This window comes from Gopherus flavomarginatus, chromosome 8, assembly GCF_025201925.1.
Source record: "Gopherus flavomarginatus isolate rGopFla2 chromosome 8, rGopFla2.mat.asm, whole genome shotgun sequence".
NCBI classification, from domain to species: domain Eukaryota; kingdom Metazoa; phylum Chordata; order Testudines; family Testudinidae; genus Gopherus; species Gopherus flavomarginatus.
Window position 1 is genome coordinate 107,831,793 of NC_066624.1, and position 17,650 is coordinate 107,849,442.

General features: G+C 63.3%; 1 protein-coding gene across 1 annotated transcript in view; it reads left to right on the forward strand.

Annotated features, from left to right (window-relative positions):
* The window catches only part of LOC127056242 (solute carrier family 12 member 9-like), a 48,790-nt gene that overhangs the window by 17,603 nt on the left and 13,537 nt on the right, over window positions 1–17,650 (forward strand). The window contains exons 8-9 of the mRNA XM_050963786.1: window positions 3,966–4,048; window positions 10,722–10,846. Of these exons, the coding sequence (XP_050819743.1) occupies window positions 3,966–4,048; window positions 10,722–10,846 (208 nt within the window). The remainder of the gene's footprint in view (window positions 1–3,965; window positions 4,049–10,721; window positions 10,847–17,650) is intronic.

The following is a 17,650-nucleotide window of genomic DNA, read 5'->3' on the forward strand; positions in this document are numbered from 1 at the left end:
TCTGACATGTGGGTGAGCAGTTCTGATTCCATCCAGCAGAGGGCAGTGGAAAAACATACCCCCCACCCCCACGGAGGTGGCTTACATTCTAGCTCCCAGTCCTGTGTGAGCAGAGGAGGGTGGTACTGGGCTGCATGGCCCCCTCTGTCTCGGCTGGCTTCACCCCGGTCCATACAGTGCCCTGACACTCAGGGCAGTGGGCAGGGCATAAGCACTGGGGCAGGTGTCACGGAGTGTGGGGAAGTCAGGGCCCTGCACCCCTCTTCCTTAGCCAGCCAGTAAAACAGAAGGTTTATTAGACGACAGGAACAGTCCCAAGCAGAGCGTGTAGGTACAACCAGAACCCCTCAATCAAGTCCTTCTGGGGGGTTTAGGGAGCTTAGACACCAGCTTGGGGTTCCCTGCTTTGCATCCCGCAGCCCAAGACTGAAAACAAAACCTCCTCCAGCAGCTCTCTTCTCCCCCACCGCCAGCTCCTCCTCTCCTTTGCTCAGCGCCAGGGAATGGGGCGCTGTGCCCGCACCTGCTGCCTCTCGGCCTTTGGCACCGGAGGGAGAGCGCGGTCCTGGGACACCACGGGATGAGGGGCTGCCTCCCTGCCAGTCCTCGCTGGGGGAGCGGTTCTTCTCACATCGGGGGCACAGCACCACCCAAAGCCCTCGGCTCCCGGACCACCCTACCGCCCACCGCAAAAGAGCTCTTCCCCACCCCCGAAACGGGCTCTCCCTAGCGGTGGGGGGAATCCCAGTCCCTGGCCCTTCAGTCCTGCTCCAGTCCTGCAGACCCTTGCAGCTGCTCTTCCTGGCTTCCCCCCCTCGTGCTCTCCGACGGTCCCTCTGGCTCTGGGCACAGGCGCCTCACGTCCTTCCAAGTCCCCTGGCTCCTTGGCAGCCTTCCCTGGCAGGTCTGCCTGCAGCACTGGAGTGGGGTTCTGGGGGGGCTCCCGACTTTGCTCAGCCAGCACATTGCTTGTGCTTGGCTGGCTGCTTGGCCGGTCCCAAGGAGCCCTAGGCCTGCATGGCCGTGCCATGCAGCGGTCTGAAGACATGAAGTACTGACCTGTCGGGGGCAGCAGTGACTCGGAATCCAGGCTGCAGCAGCGCCAGGCCCTGCCAGGCTGGGCACCTGCCAGGAAAGAGCGTGGACACTTGGATTACATTAGCTCCTCGGCCTACTTGGGCTTCTCCAGCCAACTGAATAAATATCCCTTGGCTCTCCCTGCTCTCCCCCTTCCCGGCCTTCCAACGCCAGAGGCTGCCAGCTGAGGCAAGATGGATGAGGGCTCAGTGGTTGGAGCTGGGGATGGGAGACTCTGGGGTGCCTTTGGTGCCTCGGTTTCCCCATGTGCAGTCTAGGAACACCTCTGCCCCACCCTGGAGATGCCCAGATGCAGGGCACATGGTTACCCCATGTTGTCGCTGAGGGCCTGCGCTGCAGAGCACTTCTGAGGTGCCCTGGAGAGCCATGGGCGAGACCATAGCTGTGCTTGAGGGGATGCCCAGGCTTGTGTGTCCATGGAGTCCCATCCCAGGAGAGGAGCTAGGTGAGCAGGTTGCTGATGTGGTTCCTTCGAACCGATTGGCTCCCGTCGAGCCATTGATTCTGAAGTGATGCCCCTTCCCTGCCATGGAAAGCCGCGTCCCGCAGAGCAGCATCCTTCTCCCCGGGCTCGTTCTCCTTGGCCCGGCAGGCTGTGGGCAGGCGCCCGGGGCTCAGCACAGCCTGGGGGCAGAGCACAGCCCCGGTTCCTGCCCCTTTTTGGTTCCCCGTGAATCTATGACGGTGGGCACATCTGTGTCTCTGACAGGAGCTGGCTCTGTTCGCTGAGCCCGTGCCCAGCAGTGGGGGTGTCTGGGAAAGGCCTGGCATGGTTGGCACTGACCCGAGCTTTGCAGCCCAAAGTGGGGTGGAGTGGCTGGCTCATGGGGAGCTGGGTCTGCCAGGTGCTGTGACGGTAACCAAAGAGAGCGGGTCTGTTAGGTGCCCTGCGGTGGATTTTGCTGGACTGGGGATGGAGCCAGGATTCCCAAGGACATTTGTAACAATCACTAAACCCCCTGGAATGGACTAAACCAGGCAGCTCTGAAAGCCTCTCTGGTGGGTAGTTTATGTTCTCGCTGCCATTGGTGGCATGAAATATTGCACTCTCGCTCGCTAATGCATGCAGCCTCTTAACCGTTTGCATAGCGGCTTGGCACTGGCTGGGGGCTGGGCTGGGGTCTCTCTGGGGCTAGTGCAGGGGGAGGGGCCGGCATGACAGTTTGCACCCCGGGCCAAAGCAAAGGGCATGTGTTTTGGGTCATTCTCCTCCTGGCACGGCACCTGCAACACTCAGGTCTCTAGGCAGGTGGTGGAGACACAGCATTTTCTAAGGCGTGTCTCTGCTCCGCTCCCCCTCCAGCTGGGTGGCTCTCTGCTCTCTGGGCGGCTCTCCCCTGGGTAACGTGCAGCAGCCACCCAGTAACTGATCACCCGCTGGATGTGCTGTGAGCGCAGGCCATGATCCCGCTTCCCAGGGCTGGGGCCTGGAACGCGTGTGGCCTGCAGCTGCACCACTGTTGGCTTGGAGCGCCTCAGAGCTCCCCAGCTACGCCGGCAGGGCCACCTCCCAGGGCCCGCAGGCATGTTGCTGATCCAGTATTCCCCTCTGAGTCTGTGCTGCCCAGGAGGTGCTGTGCTGCAGGGAGGGGGGCTCAGTAGGGGGCGCTGTCCCCTCTCAGTCAGTGCTGACTCCAACACCCCAGGGGGCGCTGTGCTGCAGGGAGGAGGGGTCAATAGGGGGCACTGTCCCCTCTGTCAATGCTGACCCCAAAGCTCCAGCGTGATGCCAGGGGGCGCTGTGTTGCAGGAAGCAGCAGGGCTCAGTAGGGGGCGCCCTCCCCTCTCAGTGCTGACCCCAATGCTCTGGGGGCACTGTGCTGCAGGGAGCGGAGAGGGGGTCTCAGTAGGGGGCGCTGTCTCCTCTCAGTCAGTGCTGACCCCAGTGCGCTAGGGGGCACTGTGCTGCAGGGAGCGGAGAGGGGGTCAGTAGGGGGCGCTGTCCCCTCTCAGTCAGTGCTGACTCCAATGCCCTGGGGGGGCGCTACGCTGCAGGGAGCAGAGAGGGGCTCAGTAGGGGGTGCTGTGCTGCAGGGAGCAGGGAAGGGGGCTCAGTAGGGGGCGCTGTCCCCTCTCAGTCAGTGCTGACCCCAAAGCCCCGGTGGTGTTAGGGGGGCCGTGGTGCTGGCTCTGAGTTAATGCCCGTTGGAGGTGCCACTCCTGTGGCACTGCACCCTGCCTGCTGGCACAGGACTCCCCACTTCCTGACCCCCACACTCTCTGTCACACTGCGGCTGGTCCCCCTTCTCCTCCTAGGGACTGGGCTCTCTCCAACAGGCTGGGTCTTGGTGGAGGGCCGTTGATGAGCGGAAGGGCCACCGAGGCCAGTGCTGTCGCAGCCCCCTGGTGCGAGCAGCGCCTGGGGCCGGCCTGCGGGGACCTGCCCTGGCTGGTGCTCCCAGGCTGGCTTGTGAAACGGGGCCAGAGTAGGGCTGTGGGGCAGGGGCAGTTCCTGGGCCTCGGTGCCATGTTCCCCGTATTGCTGGCTTTCGGCAAGGCCCCGATCCACTGGCTGCGGGGGGGCCATGCCAGGCTGAGCTCCATGCGGTGTGTATTTCAGACCTCACGGCTGGCATGGACTGAACGTTGGATTTGCATTGGCCCTGATCCTCCCCCCCCAGGGACACTGGGATGCGCTGGCTCTGCTGCTGAATGTGTGATGGGCCAGGGAGGGGAGGAGCAGTGCCTGTGGCGAGGGGCACACGGGCGAGGGCTGGACAGGCTGCGGTTACTGGCCTAGGGTCCCGGCTGGGGCCTCTGCAGCCCTGCTCTAACCGGTGCTGAGCCCTGCCCCGCTCCTGGCACTGACTCTGCTCCCATTCGAAATCCTCTCTCACAGAGTGCGTCTGGTTCCTTTTCCCCTGCAGGCAGAGCTCTGGCGCCGGCAAAGAAAACCTCCCACAGTGGGAACCCTTGGGTGGCCGTGGTCCTCTCCTGGGTGGTGGTGCAGGTGAGTTGGCTGCGCAGGGCACAGCGGGAGCACTGACCGTGGGCGCTTCACCTGGCACCTCATCGCAGAGGAGCCCAGAGCTAGACCCAAGCAGCAGTCAGATATGCAGCCACCTCTGGGGTGGAGAGCAGCAGCCGTAGTGCCGCACGTCCATGGTGGGTGGGGACCGGCTGAGGACACGGGCCCGGACCTGCAGAAGGGCCATGGGACCTCAGCCATGAACAGGGCACAAGGCGTGTATTTTGAGGGGCCGGCCAGCCTTGTTAAGGTGTCGCGGAGTCACGGGGTGATGCTCTGGAACTGCTCCCCACCAAGCCAGTCAGGACTTTGGGGAGCCTCCTCTCTCGTGGAGTTGACTTGTTCAGGGCAAGAAGCTCATACGTCTTCACCTCCTGGGTCTCTCCTTGGAGCATTCAGCGTCCTCTGCCCCTCCGGGTGCTTCCCACAGCGAGCCCACCCCAGCGGGGTCCTGGGGAAGCCACAGGGTCCTGCACCCCCACTTGGCAGTCAGACGTGACTCTTAGCCATCCAGTAAAACAGAGGTTTATTCGATGACAGGAACAGGGTCTAAAACAGAGCTTGTAGGTACAGCGAACCGGACCCCTCGGCCGGGTCCATTCTGGGGGGCAGTGAGCCAGACCCCCACATCTGCACTTCACTCCTCGTCCCCAGCCAGCTCCAGACTAACAACCCCCTCCAGCCCCTCCTCTCTGCTCAGCCCCTTTCCCCGGGCCAGAAGGTTACCTGACCTCTTTGTCTCCAACACCTTCAGCTGACACCTTTGCAGAGGAGGGGCCCAGGCGATCAGTTGCTAGGAGACAGACTGCCAGGCATTTAGGTGCACTGGCCCCTTCCTCTGCAGCAATCATACCCCCTTACCCCACCACCTAGATACTTAAGAACTGCATAGGGGACACTGAGGCACCAACACAGTATTCAGAGAAAACATTAAGAACATCCCCAGTTTGTCACATCAGGCTCTGGGCTGGGATTCAGGAGACCTGGGATCTCACCACAGACTCCCAGTGTGACCTTGAAGACAGTGCCTCAGTTTCCCGCCTGTGAAACGGGATGTTGGCGCTGAGTGCGAGCGCACAATCCTCCCTGCTGAGCTGGTGCAGCAAGGGGCTGGGACACCAGGGCCCGGGCAGTCCTGAAGGGGAAGTCGCCCGGATCTGTGGGCCAACAGGGCCTTGGGGCTCCCTCCTGGCTGGCCGGTATCCCCAGCACGGAGCCCCCTCTAATTCTGCTGCTGGCAGGGTCCAGGAACCACTCTTAACCCTTTCACTGCTGCGTGTCAGTGGCCCCTCTGTGCAGCTTTGGCACCTGGCAACGCTCCTTGGCTGGGCTGCTTCCACTCCTGCCCCTTGGGGTGTGTCTGTCCCTTGGCTTGGCTCCCTGTGAGGCACTTGGGGCCTCATTTCCAAAGGGCCTCGCCCCCCACTGGAGTCAACAGGAACTGGGGCGGGTGGGGGGAGAGGGCTGGCCTCTTTGGCAGCCGGGCAGGCACTATGTGGGCCCCGTTCTCAAGTTCCAGGATGTCACAGGCATTAGGCAACACACGGGGGTGTCTCTGGGAGTGCTGTTGAGCTGGGGTCCCGGGGCAGCAGCAGAGATCCCAGGGCTTCGCTCTCCAGTTGTGTGTGGAGCTGTGAGACCTCCCAGGGGAAGGAAACAATCGCTCCAATTCCGTGTGCAAAGGGCTCCCAGTGCGGGTGGGGGGCGTCGCTGTGCCGCCGCCTGGATCATTGCGTTGTGCCAGGAACCTGCCATCAGCCAGTCTGCAGGAGTAGGGAGGCAGCGCAGGCTTCGCGTCTCAAGAACAAGCTTGTCTCCTCTCCGCCAAATTGGACAAATATATGTAATGCTAAAAAATTGCCCCATTAGCCGGCAGGGAACATGGACACGCGCATGCACGAGGCGTCGCGGCCCTGATTGCAGGCGGCAGGGATAACAATCCATTTCTGGGGTCTGGGCTCCCAGCGCCCACATGCAGCGAGCAGGCACGTGATGGGGTGTGGGCGGGAGCCCCGTGCCAGCTCTGTGCCAGTACAGGAGAACCAGGGCAATGGACAGCAAGGAATCAGAGAGCCGCAAACCCAAAGGTATTTAGGTGCCTAACTCTTACTGAAACCAATGGGAGTTAGGAGCCTAAATCCCTTTGATGCTCTGGCCCTTTGTACCTTCAGGGCCCCCCAGCCGCTGGCCAGGTGGGCAGCTTTTCTGGAGCTCCGGGACTGCACCTGGTTGGCATGAATTGCATCTGATTGCTGCCAACGTCCAGGTAGAGCTGCAGCCCATGGAGACTCCAGGTCCCAGCACGCTGTGCAGTATAAACACAGATCCCAGAGACGGCCACTGCCCTGGGGAGCTGACAGTCTCGGTGTAAGACAAGAGGCAGCTGGTGGAGACCAGGAGACACCAGTGGGCCGCATGCTGGCTAGCGGCCTGGGTGCAGCAGCCACCTGTCCCGTGTCATGGCATCACGGTGGAGGAGAGGTGTAAGGAGGGATGTGGAGGACAAGGAGGTGGTTTTGTGGCTGGCTTGGGGCCCTCCCTGTGTGCAGGCGAGGGGCAGCCAGTGCTTTTCTGGAAATGCTCCATGTGGGTGATGGAGGCTGGGCTCATGGGCCACTGACAGGGCAGCTGGGGGATGATGGCTGGGGTGGGGATGGACCCAGAGGGCCCTGGACAGTGAAGATGGGTTGATGCACTGAAGGAGGGAGCCGGGAGAAGACAAAGGGAGGGGATCAGAGTGAGGGGCCAGCTGCTGTGAGTTGGCAGGACAGGAATCGGCCAGGCTGGAAAGGCAATAGCCCGAACCACGATGCTGGGGCCTGCAGGGCAGAGTTCTTGTTGTAGGGGAAGGAAGGGGCAGGTCTCAGAGATGCTCCTGGGGGCCACGCGGCAAGATTAGACCCAGGCTGCAGAGAGGCCGAGGTGAAGACAATGGCTAGAGTGGCACGATGGGGGAGGAGTTTGTATGGGGGCTGCTGCCCACTGACCCCTGGGGCTCGCTCTGGCTCCCAGCCTGCACTGCCTGGGGTCTTGCCTGGAGGTGGGGTGCTCCCTGGCCTCGGCTGGCTGTGCTCACACCTGGAGAATCATAGAATCTAATCCAGGAGGGGGCCGGGCCAGCGGGTGCTCAGCCGGGACCCCAGGCAGCACAGGCACCTGGCCTCCAAACCCAGCCCCCAGGAGCCCAGCTTCTCCTGGAGCTGCTGGTACCATGGCAGCTGCTGGCCCCAGTGGGTAGGGTACAGACCTGCCCCGTGTGCCCTGAAAGCTCCTAGCTGTTGCCGCAGAAGCCAGGGCTGGGCCCAGTGCTGAATGGCAGGGCAGTGCCAGCCAGCGTGAGAGGGGGACCTGTCGCCTGGCCAGCTCATTGGCAGCTGCTCCTCAGAGGCATTTTTCTTCCTCCAGAATCAATTGAATCACAAACCCTGTCGTGCACGGGAGGAATCGTCCTCCCCTGCCATTAGCTAATGGCTGCGTCTCACCGAGCGCCCAGGCCTGGCCCAGGGAAAGGGGAGAGACTCCCCACGCTAGTGCAGGCCAGTCAATGGGGAGCTGAGAATCGCCGCAAGGGGCTGGTGCTGCCATGGAGAGGGGCCTGTCTGGCATCTGCCCCAGCTGGGTTGCCCTGGGGTGCTCGGGCCCAGAGGCAATGGGGGTCTCTCCAGCCCCTCTGGTGACTCACGTGAGCTCCAGGTGGCAGATCTAAAATGGCGGGCGGCAGCCATGGCTGAGGGGCTCAGGGTGCCCCGTGGCACTGATGCATGGCATGGGATGAGGGCCTCACACACAGTTGCTGAGAGACACGCCAACCCCCTGCCACCGGCATCATGGGAGCTAGGACTGGACAGGCTCCAGGCAGACCCATCCCCACCAGCTCCAGGGCCCAGGGTGGGAGAGGCCCCGACAGGCTCCAGCGATGGGCTGAGCTGTGGGGTGGGTGGGCAGCCCCGGCTGGGATAGCAGGGGGCTGCAGGTTGGGAGTGAGGGGCACTGGCAGTGCTGCACGGGGGGCTCAGGGCTGGAGTGGCAGGACCGGCTGGGGCACCATACTAGTTGTAGGGACTCACCCCATGTCCTAGCAGCTAATGGCACTTGGCAGCCTGCCCCAGATGGCCATCTCCAGGCCTGCTCCCAGCACTCTGGCCCACTGCGGCTCCCATTCCCCCCATCTGCCCCTTCCAGCCTCCCCAACAGCAGCTAGTTGTGGGCTCCTGATAGCAGCCTCTCCCTGCACCCCCTGCCGCCCCCCACGCCTGTCCCCCCTGCCCTGCTGGCTTGGGGTTTGCTACCCCTCAGCTTCCATCCTTTCCCTTGATGAGCAGCTAACTGAATTATAAATCAAAGGCAAACGGCTGGGTGAGCAAGGCCGGGGGGAGGGGGCTCCATTAGAGCAGCCAGGCACGATTACCCGGCTCGGCGCTATTAAGCTCCCAACGAGCTGAAATTCCCAATTGCTTAAATGGGTTGAATAATCTAAAGCGCCCCACGTGGAGCAATGGCTGCAGGTCAGGCTGAACTGCCGGCTTCGCGGCGCAGAGCAGCTCCTGGCCGCGCTGGGGGGGGTAGGGGGTAGGAAAGCGGCTGGGGCGCGGCTCCCCAAGAACACAGCAGGCCCTCCCCAGGGGCGTGGGCACCAGCAGGCCTGGGATCACAGGGCTGCCACTCGCATCACTTCGGTGCTTAGATCTAGCTCCCTGCATCCAGCTGACACACCCCCCACTTTACCCCAGGGCCGGGCGGGGCCCAGATGCTCCCCTGCACGTCCCCCCTTTACCCCCGGGCTGGGCGGGGCCTGGACGCTCCCCTGCATGTCCCCCCCTTTACGCCATGGCTGGGCGGGGCCCAGATGCTCCCCTGCACATCCCCCCCTTTACACCAGGGCTGGGCGGGGCCCGGACATTCCCCTGCATGTCCCCCCCTTTACACCAGGGCTGGGCGGGGCCCGGACGCTCCCCTGCACGTCCCCCCGTTTACCCCAGGGCCGGGCGGGGCCCAGACGCTCCCCTGCATGTCCCCCCCTTTACACCAGGGCCGGGCGGGGCCCGGATGCTCCCCTGCATGTCCCCCCCTTTACACCAGGGCTAGGTGGGGTCCAGATGCTCCCCTGCATGTCCCCCCCTTTACCCCAGGGCCGGGCGGGGCCCAGATGCTCCCCTGCATGTCCCCCCCTTTACCCCAGGGCTGGGCGGGGCCCAGACGCTCCCCTGCACGCCCCCCCTTTACCTGAGGGCTGGGCGGGCTCCGGACGCTCCCTTGCACAGGGCTGGGCAGGGCCTGGACGGTCTCCTGCACATCCCCCCTTTACACCAGGGCTGGACGGGGCCCGGACGCTCCCCTGCACGTCTTCCCCCTTTACCCCAGGGCTGGGCAGGGCCCGGATGCTCCCCTGCACGTCCCCCTTCCCCTTTACCCCAGGGCTGGGCCAGGTCCCGATGCTCCCCTGCACGTTCCCCCCTTTACCTAGGCTGCTTGCTTCCCTCCTATGCCCAGGGCTTTGGGGACAGTCCCATCCATTGTTCTCTGGGCAGGAGCCAGATCCAGTGAGCCCCCCTGCACTCCAGCCTCCGATCAGCCCTTTCCCCAGGATTCAGTCGAGATCCCGGCCAGATGCACATGGCCAGGCAGCCTCTGAGAAGCCATTTCCCAGCTGACCCACTGGGCTGGCTGTGGCGGCCCCATGGACTCCCCATGTATGGGCTCCGCTGCTGGGCCCAGCCCACTGGGACCCCCAGCGCAGTGCAGCCCATGTGGGGATGGGCCTTCGGCCATAGCCGGGCTGCTCTGGAGCCAGCAGTCTTGGCTTCCAGCCCCCTGGCTGTCCTGGCCCCCATGGGAGAGGCTGTAGCCATGACTTGTGGGGCCTAGGCTGCCTACCCCAAGAATGGATGTAGCAGTAATGGCTGGGTGGGTTTAACTGTTCAATACATCAGGCTGCAAGGGGCCCTTATTCCCCCGAGTCCGGCCACACTGCGCCTGCCCTGTCTCATGCCAGCTCAGGCTGGGTGATGCCCTGGCACTGCCCCCCAGTCCTGGTGTGGGAGGGGACGCTGTGCCCGGCGGGTTCCCAGCAGGAAGATTTTAGCTGTTCAGTGGCTCTCTGGACCCACTTCCCCTGGCAAGGGTGCTGGGGGCAGCCTGCTGGGCTGGGCGCTGGCTCCCTGTCTCTGCTGCTTGGCTGCCCTGTGGCTGTCCCTGGCTTGGGCGGGGTGGCTCCTGCCCTACACTACCCCTTCTCTCAAGGGGGTGGTTGTGCGGTGACCCCCAGGGTGGGAGAGGCACACGCCCTGGGGTAGTGGGGCTGGATTTCTCTCCTGGGTCCCCCTGTGAGAGGCAAGCGTGAGGGGTGTGGCAGGGGGACATACCTGGGGTCAGGAGCAGGGTGAACGTGGTGCCAGTCTCTCCGTGCAGCACAGGTGGGCGGAGGACGAAGGGGGGCGCACCCTGGGCGGTGCCACCAAGGGAACCCATGGCAGAGGAGCTGGCATCCCAGCTCCCCTCAGAGGGCCACGGGGGCCCAGCATCTGGCTCAGCACAGAGCTGCCTCCTGCCCTGCCGCTGGATGCACCAGCCAGAATAGCCCCCAGCCCTGTAAGGTGTGTGGGGCTTCGTTCGCCCGGCCAGCCAAGGGGGTGCCTCACGCTATTGTCTCTCCCAGCTGGTGCTGTTCTCCGGGAAGCTGAACACCATCGCCGCCATTGTGACCATCTTCTTCCTGCTGGTCTACGCCACCGTCGACCTAGCCTGCCTGGCCCTTGAGTGGGCGTCGGCCCCCAACTTCAGGTATCCGGACGGGGGGGAGGCTGGGGCAAAGAGACTGTCTGCTAGTGGGGTGTCCGGGAGCCAGTGGCACCAGCCACTGTGATTCACTCGCACCACCGTGCAGTGCCCTGCCTGGCAACCCCTGACACGCAGTGCCACTGGGCAGCGGGGGGCCAGGCTGGGCTGGTAATTGGGTCCCCCATGCCCCCAAAACCTGCAAGGGAGGGCAGGCCTGTCCCCCACCCCGAGCAAGCACCAGGCTGGAATCTGCCAGCCCCACATCTCGCCCCCACCCTTCCCCAGGATGTTTTCATGAAGGGATAGGATGGACTGGGCTTAGGTACCCCTAGCCCCGCATTGCCAGCCACTACCCCCAAGTCCAGCCTCTCGGGTGCCCTGTGCTTGGCAGTCAGGGGCCAGGAGCTCGGCTAACAAGTGAGTCGGATGCAGGGGTTATGCGGGTCATGCTGTCTCTCCACTGCCCCACCTCCCTGGGACTGCGGGGGGCAGAGATACCCTCTTGGCCCGGTCAGCGCTCCCCAAAGCGGAGATCTCAGCTGGCACTGAGGTGTCAGAGAAGATTCCCCCCTACGCTCTGCTTCTCACTGATGAACCTTCCCCTCCCCCCCAAACTGGGCACGAACTGATCAATGTGAGCTCCCCCCACCGCAGCGTGATCTCGTGGTGTCGGGATGGAGGCGGGTGATCAATCCCTGCCCCCCTCTAATGCCATCAAGCCGAGCACAGCGCTGGGTAATAAACATTTATGAGCCTGGTTAAAAAGCTTTTGCCCTTGAGCAAATACCATTTTTAGCCAGGAAAAAAACAACCCCCCAATGGAAACCCCAGCCCCCAGCGCGCCGGACGATTGGTGGGAAATTTATGGCTCGAGTCCTGCTGCGCTCCCAGGGCAGCGCGCCAGGCGGGGCTGGAGCATGCCTTCCATTAGCGGTAATTAAAGCGAGGCAGAGCCCAGCCTCCTTCCTGGAACAGTCGGCCTGCGCGTGCCCAGCTGGCCGCTGCCCTGCCCCCCAGCAAAGGGGCCTGCACAGGAGGAGGAAGGTGGTGAAGACCCAGACGGAGTCCTGGGTTCTGCCCCCATTCCCTTTGGTCCAGCCACTAGATGGGTCAGTGCTCACCTTCTGCTGAGGAAGGGGCGAGAGGCTGAGATGAGGATCCCGTCGTTAAGAGTCTAGGAGACCCGAAGGGGGCCCAGGGCAGGGGAGCTCCTATTGCAGGGCAGAACCCAGCTCTGGTATGCCTCAGGAAATGTCTTAACCACTAGCCTGTGCTGCCTCTCCCTACTGCCATTCCCCTTCCCCGCATCCCATTGGCTGGTGCGTTCGTCCAGGCTGGGGGCGCGTGGGGCAGGGACTCTCTTGATGGGCATGTGCAGCGCCTGGCACAATGGGGTCCTGACTGCAGTGGGGTTCTCCAGGTGCCAACTACCAGACCCAACTACAGGAGGAGAAGAGCAGGCGCTGTGCCTATGGGGTGGGGGCCACAGGTTTCCCAGGCCTGGAGAAAATGGCCCTGGAATTAGCAAGAGTCTAGTGAAAATGAGCCAGTCTCTCTCCGTTTTTTGTGCTATCCCCCAGTAGCCCCAGGGTCTGGGAGCCATGTGCTGAAGTTAATGGCTGGGGGTGGCATAGCCCTCCAGAGGCCAGGCTCCTGCTGTTGGCACAGCTCAGGTTATGGCACCCCTGCCTGCAGGAGGACCTGTGGCTGGGAGCTGGCACTTCTAAGGCACCCTGGTGTGGAGTGTGGGCAGGGCTCCGTGCGTCAGATCGATCCTGTCTTACTCATCCTTGGTGCGGCATGGCCTGGTGCGGACTGGGAACTCTGCTCTCCCTGCCTTGCGCTGCCCAGCATTAAACAGCCCATTGGCAATGGCGCTAGCGGCCTGTCTACACTACAGCTCCCTGCATTGCCATTGCAGGAGGAGTGCCTGGGGGGCTAGGGCAACGGAGGTGCATTTGCAGGAGATACTAAGAGGAGCCTTCTGCGCCGTGGGGACCCAGGTGAGGGGCCTGGCCGTGTGTGGCAGCACCTCAGTGGGACTGGGTTCTCCGTGGGTACCTACTGTTTGTGTCAGCGCTGATCTCAGCCACTTCACTCTGCACAAACCTGTGCCTTCCTCCCTGGGCCCCAAACCCCAGAGCATCTCTCACTGCTGGCCTGAACCTGGCCCCTGAGATGGCCCCTAGTCCCTGGAGAACAGCCACTGCCACCCTTGGTCAGAGCATTGGTCCGTCTGGTCTGGTATCCTGCCCCTGGGCCAGGTCCGTCCTGCTCAGTCCCCGGGGTATCTGAGCACCTCGCTGGGGTCATTCCTCTTTGTGCGGGCCATGTCCTGTGTGGGGAGTTCGGTCTGGGAAGGCCCTGAACTGATGAGACTGACCCTGGTGGTAGAGAGTCCCACTGGCCCGAGGAGCAGAGCTGCCGGCCATGGTCCCATCCCAGAGCTCAAGGCTGTTCCAGATACCCTGGGCCCGGGGCATGGAGCGCCTTGAAGGCGAGGAACCGAGGCCATGAGCATGGCCCTGTTCTGCATGGGTGGCGGGGGCTCGCGGTAGCCTGTTGCCGAGGCGAGGTGTTGCAGGGTTCTGGACTATCTGGTGTTTGCTGAGGCCTCTGTGCCCAGGCCCATCTCGTGTCTGGTGTCCCACTGAGAGGTGAGACTGGCTGGGGCCTTGTCCGCCTGAGGGGACAGTCTCCCAGTCAGCAGCAGATGGGGGAAGCGTTACTCATGGATGCTGGTAGGTGAGAGCTCAGTGTCTGCCGGGAACCCAGCTGCCTCCTGACACCATGCTGACTCAGCCAGCCGCGGCCGTGCAGAGCAGACTGTGCTGGGAGCTGTCCTCTGCCCACCAGCGTCCCCCCTGGCTGGCTTGGTTCAGCCGCTGCCAGGAGCTGGTCTTGGCCGAGTGACAATGGGGCCCTGCGTGTCATTGATTTCCGTAGAGCCTCTGGCCTGCCCGAAGCCTTGATCCTCCTGCGGGATGACGTGCCAGTGAGGCCGAGGTGCTGGGAGTGGCACTGCGTGAGCCTGCCCCAGCGCTACCCCGGTGGGACGCCACCATCCCTCTGGGGTGCATGGGGTCGGACCCCAGAGCAGAGACAGGGCAGGTGACAGTGGCTTGGTCAGGCATCAGGGGTGGCAGGAAGGGTACAGCATGAGAAGATACCCCGTGAGTGCCCGAGGCTGGGGGGAGAACGGAGAGCTGGCAGGGAGAGGTAGCCCCAGAGCAATGGAGAGAGGGCAGCCCTAAGCATGTGCTGGGGGAGCGGGGCCGGGCTTGGTTAAAGTGTGGCTGGGACTGGCCTGGCTAAGGGGCTCTCTGCCCACCCCATCCAGCATCTCCCCCTCCCTCTGCGTCGCTCTCCCCCCTCCCCTCCTCAATGCAGCATTCTCCCCCGCTTCCCCAGCGCTTGGCTCTCCCCTCCCACTCCCCGCCGAGGTCTCCGAGATGTGAAATAAAAAGGGGATTTTAATTACCTTTCAGCAAAAACAACAATTAGAGAAAATAACAGCTTCTTTGGGCCCGCCTCCTCTGCGCTCCCGTGCCGCGCCGGCTTGGGCGCCCTGGGCTGCTGGCACCCATGTGGCTGGCTGCGGCTACATCTCTGAGCTGACCTGCCCCGCGCTCGCTCGCTCTCTCGTAAAGGTTAAGGGCCCCAGGGAGCGGGTTCTGCTCCATGTTCATGGCTCATGGATCTGGAGCGCAGAACAGCTCCATCAATGCTGCCTGCCGTGATCTCCCCCAGCATCCCCCTGCTTGGGGAGAGGCATTAAAGGGCAGGAGCCAGGGTGCCAACCCCAGGGGCAGGGCACAGGTGGGAACCCGCCTGAGTCTGCAGCCAGCCTGAACTGAGCTCTGAGCAGTTCAACCTGCCCCACTCACCACAATGGCAGTGTTGACTCTGAAACCTACTGGTGGCCATTCACATGGCGCTAGAGCAACTTACTGCTCTGCTGATCATCCCAGCAGAAGCCGTCAGCTCCATGCGTATCCCACAGCCCCAGTGCCATCCCCCATCTCCCACCGTCAGGGCTGACTCCAGGCACCAGCTTATCAAGCAGGTGCTTGGGGCGGCCACTCCGGAGCGAGGTGGCACTTTCAGGTATTCAGCAGCAATTCGGTGGAGGGTCCTTCACTCCCGCTCAGAGCGAAGGACCTCCCTCTGAATTGCCGCAGTTCAAGGTCGCTATCGCAGACGTGGCTTTCTTTTTTTTGGCTGCTTGGGGCAGCAAAACCCCTGGAGCCAGCCCTGCCCACCGTGCACTGACCTGTGGCTTGGATTGGGAACGCCCCAGCCTGAGCGTGCCTCCTCCAGTGCCCCTGGGGCGAGGGGGCCAGAGGGCTGGGGAGCAAGCAGAGCGGGAGGAAAACTCGGCACCCTCCGGAGGTGGCGCATCTCTTTCAAGCTAAGCGGCCAGGCCCCTACCAGGCCGATCCCCAGGGGCCAGGGTTACTGGCGTGGGATTGGGGGTGCGGAGGGTTGCCGCGGTGATTGAGGGGGCTGTGGCTGGAGCGACCTGGGGAGGGGGCCCCTTGGCGGTGCTGAGGCAGAGAGCAATTTTCCCAGCTGGCTGCATTAACACAGGCAGGGGCCTGCTGGAGATGGTAATTGCCAGCGCTGGGCCCTGCCTAATGGATGTTGTGATTAAGCTCATATTATGGAGTGGGAGGCAGGAGGGGGTGGGTGGCGATGGGGGGAGGCGATTGGGGCGGGGACGCGAGCAACTGACGGCTTTGGGAATGGAAGAAGAGCGCCTGGGGTTTCTCTACACCCAGCCCCTCTGGAACAGTAGCCCATCCATGGGGGGCACACAGGCCCTACCCCTCCCAAGGAGGTGCTGTGGTCTGGGGCGTGGGCTGAGCCGCTTGGCTGCCCCAGGGCCCTCCTGCACCCCCAGCCACGGCCCCTTATCTCCCCTCAGCTGAGCTGAGCTCCCCCTCCCCACTCCAGTGTAGCTTCCCCCCCGGGCACCTGGCCGAGAAGGGGGCACTGCGCCCCACCCGCCTCCCTGGGGTAGGGAAGTGTCCATCAGCCCCTCTGGCAGAGGAGGAGGGGACTGAGGCAAGGGATAGCTCAGGGTCACATGCCACAGCTGTATCAGAACCCAGGAGTCCTGACTCCCAGACCCCCACCTCGCTCTAATCATTAGACCCTCCTCCCCTCTGGGAGCTATGCACAGAATCCAGGAGTCCTGACTCCCAGACACCCCCCCCGGCTCTAACCATTAGACTCTCCTCCCCTCCGAGAGCTATGCACAGAATCCAGGAGTCCAGACTCCCAGACCCCACCGCCCACACTCTAACCATTAGACCCTCCTCCCCTCCGTGGGCTGTGCATAGAACCCAGGAGTCCTGACTCCCAGCCACTCCCCCTCTGCTCTAACCCACTACACCCCCTCTCCCCTCTGGGAGCTGTGCATAGAACCCAGGAGTCCTGACTCCCAGACACTCCCCCCCACTCTAACCATTAGACCCTCCTCGCCCCCGAGAGCTGTGCATAGAACCCAGAAGTCCTGACTCCCAGACACCCCCCCACACACTCTAACCCCTCCCAGAGCTCAGTATTACATACCTGTGCATGACTCTGCCTCGGCCCAGCCCCCATGCTGAGCGCAGCCCCCCCCACGCCACTTCCTGCAGTGATGGGGCCAGGCAGGTGACAAATAGCTTTTACCTCTGGCCCACTGCAGCCACCTGTAGCTGCCCAGATGCCAAGCCTGTTCTCCAGCCCGCTGAGGGCCCTTGGGCTACGCCGTGACTCAGTGACAGCTGTGATCACCCCCGGACGGCCTTCCTTGCTCTCTGGGCTGGCTTGGGAGCCATCAGCCAGTCACCGGCTGATCCCAGTCACTGCCACCTCCACGGTCTGCGGGCAGAGGAACAGGGGTGGGACCACCTGGCCATGCCCTGCGCGCTGTGACCACAGCAGCCTGGCACCCTGCAAGCCGGAGGAGGCCGCTGCCTCGTGGCTGGAGCCACTTCATGCTGGCGCCTGCAGCCACAACACAGCTCTGGGCCGAGCCACCCGCTGGCCCCTCTTGGCTGGGCAAGGGACAGGGACCCCTGCTGAGGCCAGCATGCCCCCTGGCCAGGGAGCTAGAGGCTGGCAGAAGGAGGTGGCAAGTCTCAGCCCTGCCCCGGCCGAGAGCGCCAGGGTGACCACAGCCAGCTTGGCACGAGCGGAACTGGCTTTGTAGCCCCCAGACTGGCAGGTGCTGCTCCCTGGTGGGGCCTGCAGGGGGCACTCAGCTGGCTGCACCTGAATGTTCTTAATGTTCCCTCTGAATACTGTGGGGGGGCCTCAGTTCCTGGCCGACCCTCTGTCACCTGGCAACTAATGGCCGGGCCCCTCCCCCCTGCAAGGGGATGCTGAAGGTGTGGGAGAACGAAGAGGTCAGGTGACCTCCTGGCCCGGGAAAAGAGGAGGGGCTGGAGGGGTTGTTAGTCTGGAGCTAGCTGGGGTCAAGGGTGGAGGGCAGACGTGGGGGTCTGGCTCACTGCCCCCCAGAATGGACCCGGCTGAGGGGTCCTTTTGTCTGTACCTACAAGCTCTGTTTTAGACCCTGTTCCTGTCATCTAATAAACCTCTGTTTTACCAGCTGGCTGAGAGTCACGTCTGACTGCAGAGTGGGGGTGCAGGACCCCCTGGCTTCCAGGACCTCACCTGGGCAGACTCACTGTGGGAAACACACGGAGGGGCATATGCTGAGTGCTCCAAGGTCAGACCCAGGACGTGAAGACATGTGAGCTTCTTGCCCTGCAGACAGTCTGCTCCAAGGGAGAGGAGGCTCCCCAAAGTCCT